The sequence below is a fragment of the Lolium perenne genome, chromosome 6, assembly GCF_019359855.2.
Source record: "Lolium perenne isolate Kyuss_39 chromosome 6, Kyuss_2.0, whole genome shotgun sequence".
Classification (NCBI taxonomy): Eukaryota; Viridiplantae; Streptophyta; class Magnoliopsida; order Poales; family Poaceae; genus Lolium; species Lolium perenne.
The window spans coordinates 27,021,652-27,048,348 of NC_067249.2; the positions used below are offsets into that span (position 1 = coordinate 27,021,652).

At 44.5% G+C, this 26,697-nt stretch overlaps 1 protein-coding gene and 5 non-coding genes across 6 annotated transcripts; 1 reads left to right on the forward strand and 5 right to left on the reverse strand.

Annotated features, from left to right (window-relative positions):
• The first annotated feature begins 330 nt into the window (after positions 1 to 330).
• On the forward strand, positions 331 to 1,684 carry LOC139832073 (uncharacterized). The gene is made up of 2 exons (XM_071821503.1): positions 331 to 1,334; positions 1,532 to 1,684. The coding sequence occupies exons 1-2, from the start codon at positions 1,002 to 1,004 to the stop codon at positions 1,655 to 1,657; spliced, it is 459 nt and encodes a 152-aa protein (XP_071677604.1). The 5' UTR covers positions 331 to 1,001; the 3' UTR covers positions 1,658 to 1,684.
• Positions 1,685 to 6,720: 5,036 nt separating this feature from the next.
• LOC127311069 (small nucleolar RNA SNOR75) lies at positions 6,721 to 6,807 on the reverse strand. The gene has a single exon (XR_007857560.1). It is a non-coding gene; the product is annotated as a small nucleolar RNA SNOR75 (small nucleolar RNA).
• A 9,851-nt stretch (positions 6,808 to 16,658) lies between these two features.
• On the reverse strand, positions 16,659 to 16,745 carry LOC127311068 (small nucleolar RNA SNOR75). Its single transcript, XR_007857559.1, has one exon. It is a non-coding gene; the product is annotated as a small nucleolar RNA SNOR75 (small nucleolar RNA).
• A 144-nt stretch (positions 16,746 to 16,889) lies between these two features.
• On the reverse strand, positions 16,890 to 16,976 carry LOC127311012 (small nucleolar RNA snoR1). The gene has a single exon (XR_007857506.1). It is a non-coding gene; the product is annotated as a small nucleolar RNA snoR1 (small nucleolar RNA).
• A 159-nt stretch (positions 16,977 to 17,135) lies between these two features.
• On the reverse strand, positions 17,136 to 17,224 carry LOC127311011 (small nucleolar RNA snoR1). The gene has a single exon (XR_007857505.1). It is a non-coding gene; the product is annotated as a small nucleolar RNA snoR1 (small nucleolar RNA).
• Positions 17,225 to 17,287: 63 nt separating this feature from the next.
• Positions 17,288 to 17,378, reverse strand: LOC127311013 (small nucleolar RNA snoR1). The gene has a single exon (XR_007857507.1). It is a non-coding gene; the product is annotated as a small nucleolar RNA snoR1 (small nucleolar RNA).
• Positions 17,379 to 26,697: the final 9,319 nt, after the last annotated feature.

The following is a 26,697-nucleotide window of genomic DNA, read 5'->3' on the forward strand; positions in this document are numbered from 1 at the left end:
AATATTATTTATGATGTTGTTTTTCAAATATTCTACTTAAATGTTTCATAAATTTGATGTCTTTGCTGAAATGTTTCATAAATTGTCATGGCGTTTGTCAAGATGGAGACATAATCAGACACAGTCTACCAAACAAACAAATCTCAGCTCAGCCTAGTTACATAGCCACACTCTACCAAACAACATGTCACCTCAGCTTGGTTGAACAGACACAGGCTACCAAACACAGTATCAATATCTCTGCTCAGCTAAGCTAAGGTGAGCTTGTATGAGGAGAGATATGGCTGGCAAGGTGAGTCAGTCTACCAAACACACCCTCAGTGTCTCAGACTCTCAGCCGTATGCACTCTCCAGACTACAGTACATCGGTCAAAGCAAAAGGATAAGGGAGAGACCAGGAAAAGAAATCCCCAACTCAATCCCCAATTCCCCACAGCCTCGACCGAACGGAGCGGAGAGCACGAGGCTGGCCGAAGGGTGCTCCCACCGCCCTCTTCCTCGTTGGAGGATCTTCCAGGGAGCAGGGTCCCCGGGGCGACGTCGTTGGAGGCGCCATCTGCGAGCCCGAGCGCGGCCGGGCTCCAGGTGCCGGCGCTGTGGGCGCGGCTGCAAGTGGGCGAGTCCGCCGACGGGCTGGCCAGCGGGAGGCCGAGAGCCAGAAGCCGGCGTCGAGCGCCTGCGCACGGTGAAGGAGGTGGCGTGGCCGGCGTCGGGGACGGCAGGCGCGGCGCGACGGCGTCGACATCGACAACCGCGTGGTTGGAGGAGCCGTTCACGACGGAGCCGAAGGCGAAGACGGAGGCCCCGGTTGGTGCGGAGACGAAGGCGAGCGCGTCGCCGTCGCGAACCTGCACGAGGGGCGCGTCCGGTGCGCGTGCCACCGTCGGCGACCTCGTGAGCGGCGCGCCGGCTTCTGCTTCAACAACCGCTCGGGTCGGAGGCTGCAGCGGTGCGTCGTGGATGGCGAAGTCGTACTGGTGCAGGGGGCATACTACCCAGCCATGCACCGGGCACCAGAACGGCGGCAGCGGAGCAGCCAGCGCCCGGTCGATGTTCTCGTCGGCGTCAAGGCTTGGTGCAGCCGGACCGGCGAGAAGCCAGTCGGGCACGACGGGCTGGAGGGGCGCCGGCGGCAGCACCGGCTGGTTCGAGAGCCCCGCGCCGTTCCGGTGATGGCGACGGAAGTCCTGGCGGTTCCAACCTCCACGCCGGAAGCGGCGGAGGTCGTCGCGCACATGGCGCTGGAAGCGCCGGATTCCTCCCACACCATGGCGGCAGTGGCGAGCGACGAAGCGACGACCACGGCCGTCGGCGCGAAGGAGGCGAAGAAGCAGGTACATCGGAACTCGAGGCATGGTTCCGATTCTTACCTTTTCCCCTGTTCTTCTCCTCCTGTTCTTCTCGATCTCGAATCGCTCAGATGTAGAGCGTGCTGATAACGTGTTGTAAGTAATCGAGAGTAATCGAGAGAGACAACGAATAGAATGAATCAAGTGAGTCTTTTCATTGATGATTTAGCACTTATATACAGGGGGAACAGTCGTCGCCAAACGAGGCGATGGTTCGGAAGGCGGTTCCTGGAGGCGACGCTCCAGGAACGACGCGTCGGTTCCACATCGTGGGGGTTTCCCACATGTGGTTACAAGCAAAGATTTAACTAATTAATTACATGATTAATTAATTCCTAACAAAGCTTTTGAGGCAATCATCCTCAGGTTAGGCAGGCTTCTCTCTATTCCAGACTCAAAGTATTTATTACTCCCGCGCAAAATAACTTTTTTTTTAAATGGACCCGAACAAACTAATGCACAAGTGTTTTTTTTTTTTTTGGCAAATTTAGAGCTTACTATTTTGCATAGGCATCATCGAAGAGTATCAGCATCTCCGAAGAAGCGAGAAAACCTAGGTTATAGTAAATCCACAGGCATCTCCTTCTATCAATACTAGCTTGTTTAGCACATAGATAAGCTTCACACCTTAACATCTGGAATAAATCTGATAACTTCATATCAAGTTTGGTTTCTGTCTACGGGGCTGCCTAGGTTGCTGCTAAACTTGCTTTCCTTCGTGAGATGGTTAATCTAGCAAAAGCAATCCGCACCCTATCATTATTGGGGGGGGGGGGGGTTAAATTTGCTAAGATACCCTGAGGAGAAGAGCAGGGGCATGTTCGATACCCATTAGACTTTCTTATTCAATATTGTCATTGATAACTTGGATTTAAGGGAGGTTCCAATGGTTGGGAGATAATTTACTTGGGCTAATAGTCTCCCAGAGCCTACTTACGAGAAACTTGACCGGGTACTGATGGACTTAGATTGGGAACTTAAGTTTCCTCTAGGCTCGGTACGAGTCCTGTCTCACATAGAAGTTTTGTCGGATCATGCTCCTATTTTACTTACAACCGGGACACCTTCTTCACAGCGTAGACGTCCGTTCAAATTTGAACTTAGATGGTTACAAAGAGAGGGTTTCACGGATATGATTAAATTTATATGGGACACACCGGTTGTTGGGAACACCCCAATCCAAAGATGGAATAATAGGCTACGCGCTACGCGCAGATATCTTGAGGGGTGGTCTAAGCACATGACTGGGCAACTCAAAAGGGAGAAACTCAGCCTATCATCAAAAATAGATGGTCTAGAGGCACTCGCCGATGTACGACCATTGACAATGCATGAGATTGAACTTAAAAGTAAATACAATGCAACGTTAGCTGGTCTACTACAGGAGTAGGAACTCAAGTGGTACCAAAGATCTAAGATCCAATTCATGTTGGAAGGAGATTCGATACGAGATAATTTCATAGTGTGATCAATAGTAGGCACAGAAAGAAACTCATTCACTCTCTAGTCCGGAAAAGGGCTTGATTGAAGGTCATGAGCAGCTCAAGTCCTATATTACATCGTATTATAAATGTCTGTTTGGCGCTCCTGAGGAATCTGATATATCTACGGACGAGTCCAGGATTGATGATATACATCAAGCGTCTTCAGAAGAAAACGTGATTCTGACCTCTCCTTATTCAGAGGAAGAGATAAGGAAATCGTTTTTCCAAATGGAACAGAATAAGGCACCAGGCCCGGATGATTTTGCAATTGAGTTTTATCATACCTTCTGGAACATAATTAAAGAAGATTTATTGGAACTGTTTAGTCAAATCCATAAGGAGCAACTTGAGCTGTTCCATATTAATTTTGGTGAAAACATTCTTTTACCAAAAGTGGTAGATGCGGAACGGATCGGACAATACATACCAATTTGTCTTCTTAATGTTTGCTTTATATTTTTTTACCAAAGTGGCGACTATTAGACTAAATTCGGTGGCCGATCATGTGGTGCTTCCATCCTAGACTGCTTTCATGCGAGGTAGATACATCCTAGATGGCATTGTCACTTTTCATGAAACAATTCATGAGATGCACCGCAAAATTTGAATGGGGTAATACTCAAAATCGACTTTGAAAAAGCCTACGATAAGGTTAAGTAGTCGTTTCTTCAACAAACACTCATGGTGAAAGGTTTTTTCTGAAGAGTGGTACGCTCCAATTAATAACTTTGTTTTTGGAGAAAGTGTTGCCATAAAGGTCAATGATTACATTGGTATATATTTCCAAACAAAAAAGGTTTGAGGCAAGGCGATCCATTATCCCCAATGTTGTTCAACATTGTGGCGGATATGCTTGGTATTATAATTGAGCGGGCTAAAGTTGATGACTAGATTGAAGGGATAGTTCCTCATTTGGTTGATGGGGGCTTATCTATCCTTCAATACGCCGATGAAACAATTCTATTTATGGACCATGACTTGGACAAAGCAAGAAATCTGAAGTTAATTCTCTTAGCGTTCGAGAAATTGTCAGGTCTTAAGATTAATTTTCATAAAAGTGAATTGTTCTGTTTCGGTGAAGTCAAAGACGATGCTAGCCTGTATGCCGAGTTATTCTGATGTGCGCTTGGGAGTTTTCCAATTAGCTATCTAGGCATTCTGATTCATTATCGAAGACTAACGTTGCTCGGCGGAGCTGAGCTGGGTTCCATTACACTCTGTAGGAAATGCATAGACAGTCCACGCAGCAAACCGAGGCCCTGCGTTTTGGCAAAAGAAAGACATGCTGATGCAAATGATCAGCTTTCTAGGGTTAGCAGGTAATTAAGCACGCGACCTAAATCCTTTGGAATTCATTAGTCAACTATTTTAAGAGTCATTAAAAACTGAATGGAAAATTATTGAGGAAAGACTCCAAAAACGTCTGAGTAGTTGGAAAGGAAAATTATTATCCCTCGGGGGAAGATTAGTTCTCATAAATTCAGTCCTTACAAATATGGTATTGTACATGATATCTTTCTTCTAGTTGCCCAAAGGAGTCTTGCATGGATTAAATTATTTCCGATCAAGATTCTTCTGGCAAGGGGATAATGAGAAGAAAAAATATCGGTTAACGAAATGGAGTGTTGTTTGCCGTCCAAAAGATTAAGGTAGACTAGGAGTTAATGATATTGAAGTTAAAAACATGGCCTTGTTAGGAAAATGATTGGCCAGGTTGTTAACTGAGGATGGCCGATTGCAGCAACTATTGCGGAAAAAAAGTATGTGGGATCAAAATCTTTATCTTAGGTTCTTTTGAAACCAGGAGATTCACACTTTTGGGTTGGCAGTATGGCTACTAATTAAGAAGCGCTTTTTCCCATTTGGTTCCTTCTCCATTAGGAATGGGCCTGAGATAAGATTCTTGGAGGATAGATGGTTGGGTACAACTACTATTCGAGAAAAATATCCGGCTTTGTACAATATTGTTTGGCATAAGGGCAATACCTTGCAGAAGGTGATGGAAACTTCTCCACCCTCTATGTCGTTCAGACGTGATCTTATTGGTCCCAGACTAGCTTCATGGACTGAATTGCTACAGAGGTTAGCTTCAATCTAGCTGGTTCAGGGAGTCGATGACTTTCGTTGGAGTCTTACCAATAATGGTAAATTCTCGGTCAGCAATAAATCCATTTGAAAGATGAAGATACCTCTTAAAATAAAGGTCTTTGTATGGTATCTTCGTCGGGGCGTTATTCTAACGAAAGATGACCTTGCCAAACGCAACTGGCATGGTTGTACGACATGTGTTTTCTGTCATGAACAATAGACAATAAAACACCTTTTCTTCAGCTGTCGGGTTGGAAGGTCTTGCAAGGTCTATATGGTCAATCATTCAGATAGGTTCTACCTTATATCCACATCGCAACATTGCAAATATTTTTGGCAATTGGCTAAATTGGGTCGAGTCTAGGTATAAAACGCTTATCAGGGTGGGAGCGATTGTTGTCGTTTGGTCGCTTTGGCTATGTAGAAATGACAAGGTTTTTAATGATAAAAATTCGTCTCTTTTGCAGGTTGTTTAGCGCGCTACGGCTTTCCTCCATTCATGGTCGCCGCTCCAACGTGTGGAGGATCGTGACCTCTTTACGGAGTTGTCTACACGGTTGAAGAATACGGCCAAGAAGTTTATTTCCCAATATGGGTGACTGCATGATAGGCGTATTGAGGCCAACGAAGCTTAGCCGTATCCGTTTCTTTTTTGTTTTTTCTTCTATGAGTACCATGTTAAAGGATATTGATACTTAAACGGTTGTGTGCATCTTAGTTATGCAGATGCTGGGTGTAATGCTTAAATTTTTAAATAATAAAGCAGCATTTATCGAAAAAAAGCTTCGCACCTAGCAAAACTAATGCTTCTCTAGTCAAAGCTCTACTGATTCTCCATAATTTCTTATAGACCTAATTTCTAGCCTCTCCGCTCCATTCAATTCTTGAGGGCAGCAAGGAGCCGTAGCAAGGAGCCGTTGATAGGAGGGCATGCTGTCAACAGGAAAAGGGCAGAGAGAGGACTCACACAACTGAAGGTTTGCTTGCTAGATCACTGACTATTTATTTTCTTTAGTTCACAAAAGTACACGCTGGAGTGTAGGAAGATTATCAACTGTTTTTATTTCATTCCTTAGATTGAAGTGGTGGAACTAGAGCCAGAGAAATCTACAGAAAACAAGATCAGCTCTACAGCATTCAGAAAGATGGAAGCTGGCAAGGAACTGGAGGAGCAAAAGCAGAATCAGCAGGAGCAACAAACGTTTCAGTTGGAGTGCAAAAAATTCTTATTTTTTGAGAGCTGCAAAACAGTCTTAAGCTGAAGAACAATGTATTGCAAATTGTGTGCTATACAGTCTACTTTACATACAAGTATATACAAAGCACAGCAAAGAGTAAAATGCTCCGAGACTCCTGTAACATTTTTTGCCAAATATAAACTACAGAAGGATTACAGAAAAATTTCTCGGTTGACCTGCAGTACGTTAGCCAAACCCCTGATGTGAATCTCAAGTTAAACTGCAGAATATGTTGCAGAAGATGCATCATATATTTTAATTTACATACAAGCTTACAATAGATGATCGGAGCTCTGTTTCGAGTCCTGTGAATATGGTACGAATTACAAAATTCTCAAATCTAGCCACAAGTATTATAGTATAGTTAACATGCACTTCTGCAAGTAAATATTACTAAATGTTTCACATTTCCTGTTGCTGAGAAGGATTTTCCAAGTTTATCATTCAACATGCTATAAGATGTCATGAAATGTAGCATACAATTTTTTTTATTTAATTGTTATGCCAACAACACAATATTAAACTTGAAACTGCTGCGGAAAACAAACTTAACAATACCTGTTCTCTCAGACAAATGTCTCCTTTGTCCACATGGTGTAATAGAATGGATTACATCAGACTCATCATCCGTTTTCATCATAACAGAGAACGTGAAGGAAGGGAAGACAGCAAAACAAGATCAATTCTTGAGAGCTGCAAGGAGACACTACCAGGAGGGCATGCTGGAAGAGGGTAGAGAGAGGACTAGCACAACTGAAGGTTTGCTTGCGAGATCACTAACTATTTACTTTCTTTAGCTCACAAAGTACCATCAGAGGAGCGATGGAAGACCATTAATTGTTTTATTCTCATTCCTTGTAGGTTGAAATGGTGGAGCTAGTGGCAGAGAAACCTATAGGAAACAAGATCATCTCTACAGCATTCAGAAAGATCAAGGGACTATTTGGTTCCCGGCCAAAGTTTGGTAGTAGCCACACTTGTGGCAAGCCATATTTTGTGGCAAAATTACTCCATTTGATTGGTGACCAAAGTTTGGCAAAAAAAAAAAAAAACAGTAGCAGTTGTTTGGTTTGCTGCCACAAACGTCTGGACTGTCGCCAAAAGTTTGACAAATAAATGAGTTACACAGCCATTACAGATAATAGTTGAACCAAAAATATGCTAAACAGATTATCAGTAGTTCAAATTTCATTACAGAACTTAGAGCATTCAGTTATCAAGCTCTATTCAGCAAACATTGATAAGCAACAAAAGTAGCATTCTAACTAAACAAGTTCTAGTCGTTATGTGAGTACCACACAAAGACAAAACGAGGTTGCAACAAACTTGTAGTGTTCACAGATTTAAGAGCATCTCCAGCCGCGTCCTACAAAGCGGCCCCCAAGTGATTTGTGGCGCGCTAGATAAAATTTCGTTCCCAGCCGCGTGTCCCAAAGACTCTTTCCGTCTGGCGTGGTCCATACGGTGTCCGGTGCCCCGAGCCTATCCCCGCAACGTAGTGGACGCTTCGGGCACACCAGACACAACGAAATGCGAGGGCAGGAGACGCGGGCCTGACGCGTCAGCGACTCACGAACGGACGCTCAACCGCCGCCTACCTAGCGACGGTGCAGTTGCCAGGAAGGTGAACCGTCGCAGTGGCAACCACATCGGTCGACGCGCGAACCGCCGAAATGGAGCGCGAACTCCGCGGAAGAGCAATCGCCGCTCTCTTCGATATTTGCGCCGCCATTCATCCGCGCTCAATAAGATCCCTACGTATGCGCTTTCCGATCTACAACCGGCTGGCGCCATTCATCTCTCCTCTCCTCTCTCACAATGAGTGACCTCTCTCAGTTGCCATCATAAACCGACAGCGAGGGTAAGCCGTCGGGATGGCGCCCTTGGTGGAACAAAGTTGCAACGCTGTCAACACCCGGATTTTTAAGTCCAGATACCTATTATGCCATACATCGCAATCCCAGGAATATTGTTGTTGCGAGACATAACAGTTGAATATCATAGTCATCATTCATTACATACCATAGTCGTCTTACAATTGGAATCACATCATCCATATTACACGAATAGTTGATCTATTGATCAATGAACAAACACAAGTTCATAGCGGAAGCGTAAGATACAAGGCTTTCTAGTCCACAGGCCAACGTCTGACGTCAGAAGATTCCCTAGTTGTCGTAGGCGTCTTGCTGTCCGTCCTCCTGGTACTGCTGCTCTTCTTCATAGTCTGGCCATTTGAATAGTCAGGGACACAGCCGTGAGTACTTTAAAGTACTCACAAATTAATACTAATGTAAGTACTAATAATTCTAGTAAGGGGGGTGCTAAGCTCTAGTTTATTTTGCATAAAGCCAATTTTAGTTCACAAGTTTTTGAGAAAAGACTTATTCAAGTGCTAACTAACTCAAGTGGGAACATTAGTGTCATTCCCACCATTCAAGTGGTGATTTCAATTCAATTCACCACCATTCATTTCACCATCTTCTTTCAACATCATTTTTCAAAAATATGACATCGGAAACTGTATGGCCTTTCCAACCGTCCGTAACCGTGGACGCGGCTATTCGAATAGGTTTACACTCTGCAGAGGTTGCACAATTGTGCCACAACATTTGATTTCATCTGTCGGGATTACCCCGAATCATCGTAACACAGTACGCGGATCATCAATCATAACCTTTCACTTACAAATCCTAGTATGAGCACCTCTCCCCATGAGCTTGGCCTCCCAGTGAAGACCAACTGTCAACCTGGGAACTGCACAGGGCTTGGCCGTACAATTCACCTCAATTCACATCTTTTCTCAACAACAGAGGCAGCCTCAAGCATAACCCCTATGATGTGTGTTCAGAGGGAACCCATACTAAGATGCATAAACTTCCAGTTAAGCTCTACCCATAATCATGTATTGTGGGGGTACTTACTATTGGAAAGGTATCGCATTCAAACCAATATCATTTTTATCAAAAATCACCATCTTCTCTTGGTCATATTCACCTTCAAAAATCATTCAATGGAATGCTTCATCATTCCAAGGTTTCAAATTCAGTTCAAGTCACATTGTTTCCATCTAGAGTAGTCAAGTTTTATTTCATTAGCACTAGCTCTAAATCATGAGGGGTGCTACCTTGCTTTGCTTGATTGAGACTAACTTTACTACTCTAGTAAACTTCCTTACTTTGACCAAAGTTAACTATAAAAACAAACTCTTGAGAAAACAAGTAAAAGCTTGTAATGTATAAACTTGGGATAGGCTTATGTAAGAAAAGATAAGACTCATGGTGCCTTGTCCCAAAGGGCTTTGCACTTTGCAAGAATATTAGCTTGCAACATTTTAACTTGCAATAGTCTAGCTTGCATTGGTGTTAGCTTGCCTTGGTTGTTGAGGTGATCAAAGTTCTCTTCTTCTTCTGGGTAGAAGCCTTCCTCTTCCTGGTATTCTCCGGTACTAGCGTCTATACACGAATACGAGGATACCATCACCAGACAATACTTAAGTAGCCTTAATTAGCCTTAATGGCTCACTCCAAATGATCTAGCATCATCACTTAGCATTGCTACCAAGAATTAATCTATGATTTTCTTACTTAGGGTTAGAGAAATAATTTCCTCTCATTACATATGTAAATGATAGTTTCCATTTAGTTTTTGAGGAATAATTTCCTCTCAATTAATCTTCTTAAGATTTAACTTCCTCAAACAATCATACATGAAATCATGTTGACCTAAGTCAACCATTCATCATCATTATTTGAGAAAATGATTTAAATGAGGTAGAATACCTCATACCATTTAATAATGCCTTTTATGATTTAAAATCTCCAAGTATTTCATGTGAGAGTATTTGACCAGGGGTTCAAACTTCATATGAAAGTACTTGGGACAAGATTTAAATGAGGTGAAACACTTCATATGATTTGCATAATAGTTTTGGACAATATCACTTAACTAAAATAGCCATATAGTCCTTTATTTAAATTTGGGCCATGATCACTCAAGGTAACCATACCATATTTTTGCATAAACAATTAGTGTAAGTGAAATGTGAATTATAGCAATTGGATTTACTTCAACATTCAAATTGGTTGATTTTTAAGATTTATTTGAATGTGCAAAAGTCCCTGACTTGTTATTTTTGTCACATTAATTCTACACAAGATTTTGAAGTGGGACCAGTGGGGTTGGTTAGATAATTTCATAAGCTTTCCAACAATATAAAATTTGTTGAATTTGGTGCAGTAGATTTGAAACTATTTAAATTTAAACAAAGCATCTGTGAGCTATTTGAATTTAAAACAGAATTTTAGATTTGAAATAAATGGGCTGCGCGGGAAAAATAACGGGCCGAAACGGGCGAGAGGGAGTTGGGCTGGCCCAACAGCGCATCTCGCGCGGCAGGCCGCTTGACAAGTGGGGCACGCCTGTCAGCGGGTCATAAAACCCGAAACGGTACCGATCACTCTCAGACACACGATTAGAACAAGGATCGACGGCTCACATGCGTCGTCTACGTCGACGAGAGGGGAGATACTGGCGGCGAGGGTTTGATGCTAGCGAGGTCTCCGGCGGTCGGCGAGGCAGGGCGTCGACGGTGTTCGAGGTTGTCGATGACGGCGGTTCCAGTGGTGGTCCTGGGAGCGTCTGGGGTGGTCGCAATCGACGGCGGCGTGCAGGTGTTCTGGCGGGGCTCCGGCGACGAATTGGCTTGCTCCGGCGGCCAATGTGGATGGGGGAGGAGTGGAGGATGCTCAGGAGGAAGAGGGGAAGCGAGGAGTGTGTGGAATTCGGCTCAGGGGGTGCTCTATTTATGGAGGCGAGGAGGTCCGCGGAGGTGCGGCGAGCTCGAGCATGGAGCGGCCGCTCTGGGGCTCGAAGGGGCAAGGCGACATGCGCGCTAGGTAGACGGCATCTAGGCGATGCTAGGGCGTGTGCTAGCTAGGTGGGGGACGACCTGGTGAGCGAGCGCGATGTCAGGGTCTGGCGGCACGGACGCGGAATATCGGCGAGCTGGTCATCGGCAAGGGTGCTTGCGCGGGGCATGGAGCATGTCTGGCGGGCGCTGGTCGTCCAGTGGAGCGATTTGGTGAAGGGAGAGAGCGAGAGGGGGCCTGGGTTGACGGCGGCAGGTGGTGCTCTGAGCTGCCCGTGGCGTGCTCTGGGGCGTGCCCACGCCGTGATCGGCATTGCCTGGGCCGCTCTGGGCGCGCGTTGCCTGACGCGTGTGAGGTTCCTCTCCGGCCATGGTGGGCATAGGGGGTTGCAGTAGGTCGAGGTGGTCTCATTTGACAAGGGGGCCAGAGCTGAGGAAGAGAGGGAGAAGAGGAGGAAGAACATGGCCGGCATGGCCATGCACATGCACGCTAGGGTTGGTTTCCTAGGGTGGTTGTGCTGGTGTAGGGAGAGAGGGGACAGGGGAACCAAGTAGGGTAGTTTGGGGTAGATTAGGGTTAGATAGGACACTATTTGAAATAGTGTCAAATAGTGTCATGTTTGAAAATTGCCAATTTGTCCAATTTTTGAGTGAATTCACAAGGTTGCCCAATTTGAAAAATGTGTGTTTGGTTGAGTTAGAAATGACCAGAGGAGTTGAGGTGTGGTGGTGGAAAAGTTTAATTCAAAGATTTGCAAAAATGACTAAGGGGAGATTGTTCCACTTAATAAAATGTTGCAACTTTGGATGAGCATAGTATTTGATCTAAAAGGAATTTGGCATGGTGATCTTTACAAAAAGTGTTCACCTTGATGTTGTCTTGGATGAGGTTCAAAGAGTTGAGAGAGTTTAGTTTGAAAATTTTGAATTGCAAGGGCTCAAAGTAGTGATCAGACTAAAAATGGCAGATTTGACAATTATCATATGTGAGCCAAATTTGAGTTTGAAATTCATTTGATTTGTGTTTCTTTGATTCCAAAAGTTGTAATAAGTGTTTAGTAACATTGTTCAACTAATGGTGAAGACCATATTGGCCTAGGGTCAAAATTTATAAAAATGGCATAAGCCATATGTGAGGGTTTTGTGAATTTCCAACTTTTATTCTTTTATTTTTCTTTGCTTCATTTTGACAAGAGTGAGGTTTATTTGGTATTAGATTGAGTTAGGTGAAAGGTTAAAACCATTTTGAGGCAATGGAAATGGCTAGGTCAAGATTTGATAATTTGGCTAAGTGCCACATATGCCTATATGCATATGTTGGATTTTATTTTGATTCTCACTTGAATTGATTGGTAGGTGCTTTGTTGAGTGGGTTGAGGTATTTCAATTCATCTACTCAAGGTAGACAAAGCAAGGCTCATCATTTCAAACAGTAGTCATAGGCTTGCATATGCCTTTTTCTTGAATAAGATCTTTTCTTTTTATTTTATTTTTCAAAGAGTGATGACAAGAGGGATGAGGTTTAGGGTTTAGTAAGTTTTTGCAATGGTTCACCATTATTTAGCAAAGTAAGAAAAGGTAGGGTTCAAGATTTACATATTAAGGCTATAGGCCCACATATGGCTTTTTTCTTTAATTTAGGTTTCTCAAAATAGATCCAAATGATTTTTGAGAAGGTTAGGGTTTAGGGTTTTTTCTTATTTGATTTCTTTCTCTTTTAATTTCATTTGGTTTGTGATCTTCACTTGATCACTTTAGGATTTTAGGGTTTATCACATAAGCATAATAACACTCATCATGGCAAAAACACAAGTAATAGGTATGAGCACTATGCATAGCACTCTATTTAAGAAAAGTTTTTGTTGGTTCTCATTTTTGGAAAAAGGAAATTCATTTTCACTTTGTTTTGAAATTTGGGGTGTTACAAACGCCTAGCAGCGATGGTTCCCCGCCGCCGGACAGCGAGGAGGAATGGGAGGCCGAGGAGGAGGAGGAAGAGGCTGAGGAGGCGGCTGCGGCCCGGGCGAAGGCGAAGGCGTAGCCGGCGAGCACCGTCGACGACGAGAAGGACACAAGTTTCTTCGACGCGTCGAATGACACCGCCTCTTCGGAAGAGGTGACGAGCAGGAAGCGCCACCGTGAGGACGACGAGGCGGGCCATCAAAGAAGTAGTTAAAAAAATTCAAAATTTGTATATGTAATTTGTATATGTAATTTGTTTATGTGTTTTCAAAAAAATTATATGTAATTTGTTTATGTTGCAACGCTTTGAATTAGTACAGCGTTATCTACACCGTAGCTACAAATTTTTTTTTTGAGAAACACAGTACAACCGTAGACGCTCACATACACGCGCATACACTCACCCCTATGAACGCACACACGCACACCCTACCCCTATGAGCACCTCCGAAAGACTGAGTCGGCGGATTGGATCTTGAAATTGACGAAGTCACCACAGGCGCCTCGCTGTCGACGGGAACGTCGCCTCCCACTGAATGAATATTCCGCCTTAATGAGACACACAGATGTCAAATCTGGGATTTGAACTCTGGTGGGCTGAGGGTACAACCACCCTCCTAACCACCCAACCTCAGGTTGGTTCTCACCGTAGCTACAAATTTCTTCTATCTATTAAAATAAAAATACAATATTTTAAAATTTTGAGGGCATGTTTGGGGACGTAGCTGGGAACGACGTCCGCCAAACGCGGCACGAAGGATAGGAGACGCTTTGGAGCACTCTGGAAATGCTCTAAGCCTTCCTTCTCTCATAAGGGCATCTCCAGCGGCGCGACGCAAACGGTCGTTGAGCGACCGTTTTCGTCCGCCGTGACCGGAAATGCGTATGGGGCATGTTCCAGCGGGGCGACGCAAAATGACCGGGCTGTCCGCGGAGACGCAAACCTGGCCCAAATATGCGCCAGGTTTGCGTCTCGGCGGACGCGCAAAGTGTCCGCTCGCTTCCCCACCGGGCCCGCCTGGCAGCGGCACAACTGCTTCGTCTTCCGCGGTATTACTTCTGGGCGGCGCGCTGCAGCCTTTGCAGGGGCCGCGTTAATGGCGTGCCTCGGCTTCCGCGAGCGTGCGCAGCTAGTAGACGTTGCACTGGCAGGCCATTGAAGGCGAGATGGCGTCGGAGCCTTAAAGGGATGCTGCCGGCGCCCCTTTCCCCGACCAAAACCATTGGCAAAATCCCACAGTAGCCACCACACTGACGCCATGGGGAAGAAATGCTGGCCGTTCCGGAAGACGAAGAACGACCAGGAGACTAGCGGCTCGCGTTCCGGCAAGAAAGCACGGGTCGGCCGGTACGTCCGCGTTGACCTCGCTTGGCAGCTATGGGAGGAAAACCGGCCGGTACCATGGCCGGACGCGAACTTGCCGGGAGGGGGCTGGTACCTGAACTCCCGGCGCGTGCCGGTCCCCCCGTGCCGCGCTCGGGTCGAGAGCGGTGCGACGAGGTGCGGCGCCGCCGCGCGGTGTTGCCGCCGGATCTGCGGGAGGATCCGGCGTACGCGCTAAACTCCTACAACTGGATTTCCTTCGGGGCGTGGGAGTTCGATGCGCGGCGCCGCGCTGCCTACCTCGCCGACGTAGACTACTTCGAGCGCGAGATCGCCGCCGAAGAAGAAGAGAACGACCACGAGGACGCGGACGAGGACGGCGACGAGGACGAGGACGGCGACGTGACCATGCCGCAGTACGACCACGACGACGGCGGACCGGCGTGGGATCCGGAGAACCAGCCGCCGGACATTTCGGAGGAGGGGGCCATTGCCATGGCACTCGCCAACAGCGAGCAGGACGAGCTCAACGAGCTCGCTTTGTGGGACGGGCTCGCAATCCCGGCTCACGCGAGTCGGCGCTCGCGCAGGGGAGGCCGGCGACTCCTCCGGCCACGCTGACGCGTTCCAACGTCCGCGCTCCGCCTGCTGCTCCAGCGTGGGATCCCTGGCCACAGCCTCCTGCCCGTGCGGCGGTACCTCCTCCACCGCCGGCGTACGCGCTTTCATGGCCGACGCCGCAGCTGATTGACCTCGTCAGCGACGACGACCAGTAGACAGCGCCTATTTTAGCACCCAACCCATTTCTGGCTTTTTTATGTCCTTTTTATTATCATGTAAATTATGGCGTATGAATGAAAAAAAAATTATGGGTCGTGCCGCTGGAGCCACCCCCGACGCAAACGGACACCCGGACACTTTCGACCATTTCGCCCGACGCAAACAGACACGACGCGTCCGTTTGGACGTCCGAAATGCGTCGCGCCGCTGGAGATGCCCTAAGAACTTGAAGAACCACGCATGCAAAGTACCACCACTTGCATTGCACAACCAGCTAGCTAAGTTTCATTCTCCTTAGAAGATAAATGCTCACCAAAGATAATTCTTTGATAAGGTGTCAATGGGATATTCCTCACCAAAGATAATTCTTTGATAAGATGTCAATGGGATATTCTCTAGTCGCTGCCACGATATATGAGGAGGAGCCGTGGCAACAAGTGTCCCAAAGTGATATCATCGTAGCTGTGATTTCATCATTGACACTCATCTTGGTACTTTGCTGCTTCTTAGTTTTTTTTTACAGTAAAACCTCTCTTTATTCATTCAAAACCAAAGTTACATCTTTAACTAAAAACGGTAAAATAAAATCAATTGGCTCCTCAAGCCACACCTTGCTGATCAATATTCCGGGCATTCCTAGCAATTTCGTGAGCCAGAGAATTTGCTTCACGGAAATTATGCTCAAAGTGAATATTTGAGATTCTTAGGGTTGCCCCGTGGACAGTTTATACGACGAGTGTAGTTGGAAGGGTAGTTGTTTTCACCGGTTGCATTTGTGTCTGAATAATCACCAAGTGGATCTTCAAGTGGTGTATAGCCATTGAGTTGACGGAACTGGAGGAGCAAAAGCTGAATCAGCAGGAGCAACAACAAACAGCAGTTCTAAGCTGAAGAACAATGTATTGCAAATTGTGTGCTATTTTTTCAATAAAGGGAATATATTAATTTCAAAACTTTGTTTGCTATACAGTCAACTTTTACATACAACATACAAAGCACAGCAAAGTGCTGGCACTGCTCCCAGACTCGTGTAACAATGGTTGCGTATAAACTACAGAAAGATTACAGGAAAAACTTCTCAGTTGAACTGCAGGACATAGCCAAATGCCCTGATAAACATCTCAAGTTAATCTGCAGAATAAATATATTGCAGAAGATGCATTATATATATTCAATTTACATACAAATATAACAGAAGAACTCTGCTTTGACTCCTGTAAACTTGCTACAAAGCTTACACTATCGGAAGAATTACTACAAAATTCTAAAATCTAGCCATAAGTACAGCATAACAGAATTAGCAGACATGCACTGCTGCAAGTAAATGGACTAGATGTTTCACATTTCCTGTAGCTGACAAGGATTTTCCAACTTATCATACAACATGCTATAAGATTTGCCCTTTTGCAATCGAGATTGGCTGGGTATTGAAATATGTATGGGTATACAACAGTTTTTTTACTCGTTTCTGAAAAAACATTTCTTTACTCGTTAAGCCAAAAACACAAAATTAAATTCAAACTGCCGTGAAAAACTAGCAATGTAAAGACTAAACAGTCAGCGTTCTCTCAGACAAATGCCTCGTTTGTCCACATGGTGTAATAGAATGGATTACATCAGACTCGTCATCTGTTTTCATCATCACAGAGAACACGAACGAAGGTAAGACGCAAAACAAGACCAAATTATGAGCAATGAACTTCATGACGAATGTAATAGGTTACCAAATGAAAGCTGCAAGCTGGAGCCCTATGTAACAAATGTAGATTGGGGAAATAGGCAACGATAAGGCGCAGCTCAGACGTTTGCTATACTCTGCTCAACGAAGTGCGCACACTTCTCGTACAAGAGGTGTCAGAAGAAGCGATGATCATCATAGCTGCTAATTATTCAAACCAGATTTCAATACAAACACCAATTCACTTTTTAAAAGGGGATCAATCCAAGCATAAAAGCAGAGACCATGTTGGGTTACCCATTATGTCAGGGAAGACATCACAAATTTAACAACATAGGAACATTAACAGCAAGAAGAGCTGGAGCTCAGAGGGTTGCTTGATCTGCTCATGGAAGGGACGAGTCCCTTCTCATACAAGAGGTGTCAGAAGTAAGCGGTGCTCATCACGGCAACAGATCTAACAAGCACAGAAGTTCTTGCAAATACATAGATAAAGAAAATTAGCGTGTGATTGTGCTCAGACATTATAGCTGCAATCTGCTCAGCGAAGCGCATCGAGGCGCCTCTCGTACAAGAGGTGTCAGAAGTAAGCAATCATCACGGCACAATCAACACGGCAACAAGATCAAGACGACGAGGACAGAAAAATCAGCGACAACCTAGCAAGAAGACACAAAACGTAGAAGGCGGCGCCATTAGCGCGTCCCTGGGCAGGGGCTGACGGGCGGCGGCGTTGGTTCTAAACCCTAGCAAGGTGCTGATTTGACGGCAATGCGCCTGGTCGAGTTATATAGACGAGTAGGAGATGGGTCAAGATTTAAACGGGCCTTTGGCCTCATGGGCCTGCAAAAAGCCCGGCATGATTGTTATCGTGAGTTTGGGCATAATCCACAAAGATGCGCGTGTGCGTTAGTCAAACCCTATACACCGATCAGATCGGCGCGTACCGCGCGCTGCACACCCCCACACGCGGTACGGCCCGGCTCAGTTAGGTGCGGGCTGCCTTTTTTTGCAATTTTTCTTTTTTTTTTGTTTCTTTTTTTTTCTGTTTTCTACTTTTTGTTTTCGTTTTTTCTGTTTCCTTTTTTTACTTTTATTTTTCAGATTCGAAAAAAGAAATATTTTAAAAAAATTAAATTTAAAAAATGTTCAAATGTAGAAAATCGTTCAAAATCTGAAAACCGTTCAAATTTAAAATCGTTCAAACGTGAAAAATGTTCAAATTTAAAAACCGTTCAAATTTAAAAATCGTTCAAACTTGAAAATTTTTCAAACATGAAAAATGTTCAAATTTAAAAACCGTTCAAACGTGAAAAATGTTCAAATTTTTAAAAAATTAATTTTTAAAAAATATTCAAAATATTAAATCGTTCAAATTTTAAAACTGTTGAACTTAAAAATGTTCATATTTTTAAAAAATCTTGAAAACTAATTTCATAAAAAAAATAGATTTTGAAAAAGAAAAATATTAATAACAGAAAAAAAACAGAAGAAATAGAAGAAGAAAAAAAAGAAAAAAAATCGAACCTGAGCTAATGGGCCGTGGCCCAAACCACCCGACCTGGTCGCTGGAGGTGTGCGGCACCCCGCACGCGCCGACCAGGTCGGCGTATAGCAGTTCCCGTGCGTTAGACTCAGAATTCTCAAAAAAAAAAACTTTGAACTCAGAGCAGCGGACGATTTTCAGCCCTTCCTCCTGTTAATATTTCCTTGTTTGTTTTCAATTCAACGGTGATTCATTCTTCATTCTTTGTTCGTTTCTCAGCGATGACCAATATTAATATCTCCAAACAGATAACATTGAAGAATAAATAAAATCAACACTAGCATTTGTTTCGACAACTTTTCGTATTGTTTTGAGCTCAAAACAATGTGATCACAATTGGACATAGGTCGATGCATCCAATATAAATGTATGTTCACCAACTTATCCCCGGACCATGTCAACTGCTACAAAGACCCATTAAAGATGTGATCATATAGGTGTATACTCGTTGTAATTGCAAACAGAAGAAAAGACCACAACTTTCAACTTAAACCCAGACTTCATACCATTCATATGGAAACCATGGATAAAATAAGACATTCTCCTTAGTCGGTAAACTCACACATAGAACCTGACATGTATGGGAATGATAGAAAAGTGACTAGGTCATGATAAGAAGATACAAAGCACTCAATGGACTTTGACATCGACTTTCTTTGACATGATAGTGAAACATTAGGTGGCATTTCACATTGAGGTGGATTATAACATTTTGCTTGTCCAAGATTTATCTTATTTTATGATTGAATTTGTTACCGTGAGTATTTTTAGATCTACAATTCATGTTGTTCTCCTACTGTGATAGATAATAGATAGGTTCAACTCATCGCACTTAAGACAACGAGCGGCGGGGGGGGGGGGGGGGGGGGGGGCTAACCCTCATGTGTGGCATGCTTAATCGGCGCTCCTCCCCAAGTACTACCATAGTATCATCAACGACAAGCCCATCGAGATGTAAGCACACATCAGATATAAAAAAACGTCATGTCGGTGTAGCACCCTGCTACAGGCGCCAGACCGTCCCCGAAAACTCAATCTTGTGTCTAACCTATAACTTGTTTTCGCTAAGCACGGTGCCTATATATGTTATATGCTATCTTTCTTTAAATTACCTGAAAAGGTAAGGAAAAACTATATTATTTTAGATCGCGTTTTTTTTGTTAAAGTGGTGGACATAAGAGAAAGTATAAACTAACTCCATGGAACATCATTTGTAGACCAAAGAACCAAAGGAACTTGGAGTGGAAGTTTTAGATATAAAAAAGAAGTGTTTATTGAGAAATTGACTTAATAAACTCTTGACGGAACAAGGGGCCTGACATGAGTAAATGCATAAATGGCATAATAAATATCTTTATTCTAAATCCTTGTTTCAAGTGGAGGTGAAGTCTTCGGGCTCCCCCTTTTGAAAAGGTATTATGAAAATTAAAGAAGAGTTTTTCTAAAGAGGTGTTTTCATCTTAGGCAGTGGTGAGAACACTGGTCTTTTTGGAATATACGTGGCTAGGAGACATGGCTCTTTCCCAACAATATTCATCTTTATATAACATAGTCCACATAAAACCACTTTTTGTTTCTAATGTTATGTCTCAGGTGCCTTCGAGAACATAGGTTTTAGGCATATGCTTGTGGGTAATAGGGATCCACTTATGCTCTAGTTTGATGCATATTTGTTTGTCCACACAGATGGATGTTTTTCGTTGAAAGTTAACACCATCCTGTACTTTTATGGTCGAATCATTGTATCTTTTGTAAATATATTTGGAAATGAAAGTACCACTTAAGATAAGAATTTTTACGTTGTTTTTACGGCAAATTTTTTTGCTTACAGAAGATAATCTAGCTAAACAAAATCTGTATGGAAGTAAAAGGTGCTTTGTTTTTGTGATCATGAGTCAATACAACACATGTTCATTGAATGTCCTTTAGCTGATGAATTGTTCATCTAGCATTTAATATTATCCCGTTCATTAATATAATAAATCTGTTTGAGAACTGGCTAGCGGGGGTTGGAAAAAATGTAAAGTGCAAATCCAAGTTTGTGACTGTGCTTTACTTTGGGCCATATGAAATATTAGAAATCATTATATCTTTAACAATGCAAATCAACATGTTTTATGCAGGTAGTTCTGTTGGTTACACATTGGATCCGTTTGTGATCCTTCTTACGATTAACAAAGAAGCGCAAGGGTTTGGTTACTCGGTGCAACCGGCTAGAGAAGGATTCACGGGATATATATAGTCAACGCAGTTGACGTTTCATTCTTACTATAATATGTTAGTGTAGAGTCATTTCATGTTTTCTCTATTTTGTATATATTCATGATGTAATCTATTATGTTTTTTTTTCGCAAACTGATGTAATCTATTGTAAACATGTTTTTTATAATAAGGTGACAAAGATCGCATACATCGATCAATGCAGAGGCTGAAACGTGCCTCCCTTTCAAAAAAAAAAAAGTTTGACTCCAACACTTAACTTACCGCGTAATTGCAATACAACTATAGCGCAACTCGTATGTACAGTATTAGAAATCATTGAGATTGAGCTCTCTTTCGTTTGTGTGTGCGGACCTCTCTGATGTTGTAATCTTGTTGTGCTTTTGTCAACTTCAGTCGAGCTTAGAGCATCTCCACTCGTCCCCCCGACGAGGCCCCCCGAGCGACGTTTTTTCCATTCGGACGGCGAAATTCGGCCTAGTCGCGCCCCCGGTTTCTCGTTTTCGTCCGGATTTGGCCCTTCATCCATCCGGCGAGCCCACGCCATCCCCGGCCCCCCGGGGACCTATCAGGGACTCCGGACGAGTGAAAAGCGGGGAAGGGCCCGATCTGTCGGTGACTCGACAGACGAACCCCACCGCCACCTCGCTCAAAATCTCCCCCACCCCTCGTATCTCTCTCGCCGCCGGCACCACCCCGCCGGCTTGTTGCCCAGATTCCGCCGTCCCTCCTTCCTCACCTGCGTATATTCCGTCGTCTTTCGATGACGGCCTATCTGGCTGCTCTTCCGCCGGCCTGTTTTCCGACTTTGGCCTGCTCCTCGTCGCTCGCGGCTCGGGTTGCCTCGACCACGCCCGTTAGGTGTTCGTCCATTTGCCTCGCCGGCCATGGACTCGGACGAAGAGGAGGAGCAGATGTTCGTCGAGCTTATGCAAGAAGAGATGGCAGCAGCCGCCCAAGACGACGAGCACATGATGATCCTCGGTTGCTTGGCAAGCATGTACGCCGGACTGGCAACTGGTCGACGTGGTGGGTCGGCACCAGGTCGCCGGAAGTGCAAGCCGAGACAGCGAATGGAGGGCTACTGCATGTTGTACGCCGACTACTTCGCCGACAATCCATTGCACGGTCAGAGTGTTTTCCGGCGTCGTTTCAGGATGAGCAGAAAGCTATTTCTGCAAATTGTGTATGTCATCCGAGACTTTGATCCCTACTTCTGATGCAAGGCGGATTGCACTAGTTTGGTTGGATTTTCGTCACTGCAGAAGTGCACAGTGGCTATGAGGATGCTGGCGTATGGAGCTCCCGGTGATAGTGCAGATGACTATCTTCGGATGGCGGAGTCCACCGCCCTTGATTGTTTCTACCGGTTCTGCAGGGCCGTCATAGCAGTGTTCGGGGACTATTACTTGAGATCACCCACTGTCGAAGACACTCAGAGGATCCTTACAACAAATGAAGCTAGGGGTTTTCCAGAGATGCTTGGAAGCATTGACTGCATGCATTGGCAATGGAAGAACTGTCCGTTTGCGTGGCAGAGAATGTACAAGGGTCACAAAAAAAGCTGCACTGTGATACTTGAAGCAGTGGCTACCCATGATCTCTGGATTTGGCACTCTTTCTTTGGTATGCCTGGATCCAACAATGACATCAACGTCCTAAACTGCTCCCCGGTCTTTTCCAAGCTTGTTGAGGGTCATGCTCCCCCGGTGGACTATGTGATCAATGGTCGGCACTACAACAAAGGATACTACCTTGCAGACGGTATCTATCCAAAGTGGGCAACATTTGTAAAGACTATCTCGAACCCTAGCACCCCAAACTTTGCGAGTTTGTCAAGAAACAAGAAGCTTGCCGAAAAGACGTCGAGCGTGCATTTGGTGTCCTCCAGCAGAGATTTGCTGTCGTCCGGTTCCCCGCTATGACTTGGTCCAAAGATCAGATGTGGGAGGTGATGAACTGCTGTGTGTGCCTACACAATATGGTTATTGAAAATGAGCGAAAGCATCCAATTCCTCTGGCTGAGCAAGAAGCACCATATGAGAGAGAGGGTCCTCTTGCACAGCCTAATCACCAGGTGCCTTCATCATGGGCCGCATTCATTGCTATGCGCTAGGAGATTCGAGACTCTACATTTCATCAGCTGCTGCAAGATGATCTGGTGGAGCACATATGGAGGCTCCGAGGCAACGCCAACGCCGACGCCAACTAGTCTGTCTTAATTTGTTTGAAAATTGTGAAATTGTGTGCTTCATTTGTTTCAGCACTTGTTAAACATTGTACTGATTATCGCCGAATTTGTTTCAGCAATTTTCGTACTCTTGGTCGCCGAACTTGTTAAATTTTATGTTAAATTTGTTTAAAATATGTCAAATGGTCGAGGTTGGGGGTTTTCTGCCGGGGGGAAGACTGGAACTTCGGCGCTCCCCAGGCCAAATCTTTCTCCAATCCGGACGAAAATTTCGCCGGATTTGAACGTGGGGAGCGCCAACGAGTGGGGATGCTCTTAGTAGGTGCACCGTTGGCTGCAAGCGATACGTTGAAATGTTAACTTTGAGGTAGAGGGGCGTGTTTGCTTGGAAGAGAATCGAAGCTACTTCCGGTCTCGGTCATCATATATTCCAGAAGAAAAGGCTCGATCAAATGACGGCGTAAACATACGGTCTTTCCGTCCTCCTCAAGACCGTTTTAGAAAGAAGCAGCACACGTTGAGAACGAAGTTGAATTTGGCTCGTGTACGCCAACGGAAAGAACACGCCGGCACGCGTACACCTCTAGAAAAAGGGTAGGCGTGTATGTGAACCTAATCCATCGAAGCTTCTTCTCAACACAGTTACAGAGATACGACGTCTGGTAGCCGTGTCAGCTCCCTCTGAATTCCCCTCGTGCAACCTGAGAAAATCTCCTCAGACTCAACGCATTTGACCTTGAATGATCCATTCATACATAGCTGGTTCCGACCAAGAAAGTTCAGATTTACTATATTTTAACAATGTTGGTCCAACTTCATTTTTACTGCTGTGGGATTATTCATCTCTCGCACCTGCTCGACAACTTCCAAGTTGAGCAAAAAAAGGCGGGGTGCTCACATTTACACATAGCTGGGCGCGTTGAGATATTATCCGTGATCCACTGATTCACTTCAAACTACGACATCTGACTTAGTGACGTGATTGCGTAATGCGTATATATGTGTACACATCTGCGTCTTCTTTGCAACTGCAAGGGGAAAAAATACAAGTCTACAACCTTCGACTCAAACGGTCAAATCAATAACTTTGAACCGGAGCATAAATTATGAAAACTTCAACAGAAGACACAATTTTCCTTAGTCAGACATAAATTATGCATGGATAACGTGTAATGATGTTCGAATGATAAAGGAGTGAGCATGCCATGACAAGGATACACGGTAGTACACAATATGGGCTTTGACATTGAAAATATATAAGTATCTTTTACACATGACGGTGAACTAGTATCAGGTGGAATTAGACATTGAGGTGAATTTTAAAAGTTTGCTTGCCTAACTGATTTTTCCTCCTATTTTAGAGTTGGGTTGGTTCGTGCTGGGTTTTTTTTTTTTTTGAGGGAAAAGTAGTCGACCAGCCATTCGAATAGATAGAAAGAAACATGTTTATGTACAAGACGTCGCCTCAGTTCTTACCCATGACAGACCCGGTTGACAAGAACACCGGAAAACAAAAAGAGAAAAAGACTAGCCGTCTACTAGGTCATGTGTGTGGGCATAGGCCCGATGCGTGATCTCCTCCCGCACCAGCGGCAACAACATCATGTTGCAAGGGTGTGTTTTGGAACACCCTCCAGTTCCGTTCCTTCCGAACTCCCTAGATCAAGTACATGATTGCCCCACTTGCTTCCCTTCTTTTCTCCTTTGGGATTTTGGATATGGTGTCATCCCAACAAACATTATTTATGGGTATTGAAAAATACTGAAAATATCACATAAATTACGCGCGGATTATCCTCACTGTCCCCTGGCAGGATCGGTGCTCCACGAACCGGAGCAAGATGGCAGGTGGTTCTCTCAGTGACGGCTTGGTAGGTGTGGTGCATCGATGTCCAGTGGTTTTATAAGGAGGCTTAGTGTCACCTCTAATCAGTATCTGATGGTGCTTCTTGTAGGGTGTAGCTAACTAGCTACTCCTTTTTTTATCTTTTGTTTTTTTAACAGGTTCTGTCTGATAATGTGCTAGGATCATCTAGGGTAGATCTAATGCGGGTACTACTATCTCTGTAAAGGATTTGACTATGTACTGAGAGAGATGGAGAGGGATCGAGAGTACACAGATGGTTACCTTCTCCCTTGGAGGATGAACCGTCGGACGTCGACATGGTGGCGACGTCGGTGGCGTGAGCGTGCGGTGGCGGCGGTGGCAGAGCTTCCCGTCGGCACGCGCTAGAACCCTAGATCGATAGGGATATCGGTGGGGCGAGCAGCGCGTCGGTCGAACCTCGTAACATGTGCCACCGCCCCCACCACTGTATATATAGCACAGGCGACAGGGGCCCACCAACCAGATGCGGTTGGGCGCCCCCGATCAGGGCGCGGACGAGGTCAAGGGTCCGAGTTCGAGCCGTTGGGCTCGGACGCGAGGAGATCATCCTAACATTCTCCCCCTTGATCTCAACTTTTCTTTTAACTTTATACTTTCATTTTATTCATTTCATTTGTGATCAGTACATAGGGCATGTTTCATCGTCACAACTCTATTGCCGATAGAATCAGACAGCCACAATGCACTTCTCTATTTTGAAACAAATTCTTTTACTTTTGGGCCTCTTATGATCCAGGATAGGTAAGACTTTCCTTTAAACCCATGCCGGCTATGTGCTCCTTGAACACGCTGGGTGGTAAGCCTTTCGTTAGCGGATCCGCAAGCATATCTTTTGTCCTTATATGCTCGAGACTTATTGTTTGATCCTGGACCTTGTGTTTCACAACATAATACTTAACCTCAATCGGTTTCGTAGCATTACTCGACTTGTTGTTGTGAGCATAAAATACTGCAGGCTCATTGTCGCAGTACATCTTTAGTGGTTTGTCAATATAATCTACCACTTTCAAGTCGGGTATAAATTTCTTTAACCATAATGCCTGCCCCGTGGCTTCATAACATGCTATAAATTCTGCATACACCGTGGATGATGCAACTATCGTCTGTTTGGAGCTTCTCCACGAAATAGCTCCCCCTGCGAGGGTGAATACATATCCAGATGTGGATTTTCTATCATCTTTATCCCCCGCAAAATCTGCATCTGAATACCCTCTTATTTCTAGGGAATCAGATCTTCTGTATGTTAGCATGTAACTCTTTGTGCCTTTCACATAACGCAATGCCTTCTTTACCATTTTCCAGTGTTCAAAACCTGGATTTTCTTGATATCTACCGAGTACTCCGGTGATAAATGCTAAGTCAGGGCGAGTGCACACTTGTGCATACTGTAGGCTTCCAATGGCCGAAGCATATGGAACCGCTTTCATTTGATCGAGCTCGTATTGATTGGGGACTTTGGTGTTTCCCAAAACTATCGCCCTTGACTATAGGGGCAGGTGTGACACTGCACTTACGCATATTATACTTACTTAGAATCTTTTCTAAATAAGCCTTTTGCGATAGTCCTAATACTCCATTGTTTCTATCTCGGTGAATTTCTATGCCCAAAACATATGACGCTTCACCAAGATCTTTCATATCAAAATTTGAGGACAAGAACTTCTTTGTCTCTTGCAGTAGACTAACATCACTGCTGGCAAGCAGAATATCATCCACATACAAGATTAGGAAAATATATTTCCCACTTTTAAACTTTGCATAAACGCAATTGTCCTCAATATTTTCTTTAAATCCAAATCTCTTAATTGTCTCATTGAACTTTAGATACCACTATCTGGAGGCTTGCTTTAATCCATAAATGGATTTCTTTAGGCGGCATCCCATTTCTTCCTTGCCTTCCATGATAAAACCCTTGGGTTGTTTCATGTAGACATTTTCTTCTAAATCCCCGTTTAGAAATGTCGTCTTTACATCCATTTGATGCAACTCTAAATCAAAATGTGCAACTAGTGCTATGATGATTCTGAAGGAATCCTTACATGAGACCGGAGAAAATGTCTCATTGTAATCTATCCCTTC

What these genes read in the sequence shown, in the direction of transcription:
- LOC139832073 (XM_071821503.1), top strand. Translation starts at nt 1,002, where the DNA reads ATGCACCGGGCACCAGAACGGCGGCAGCGGAGCAGCCAGCGCCCGGTC. An exon ending in CGAAGGAGGCGAAGAAGCAG is followed by an intron (nt 1,335 to 1,531) that starts GTACATCGGAAC and finishes ACTTATATACAG; the next exon opens with GGGGAACAGTCGTCGCCAAA.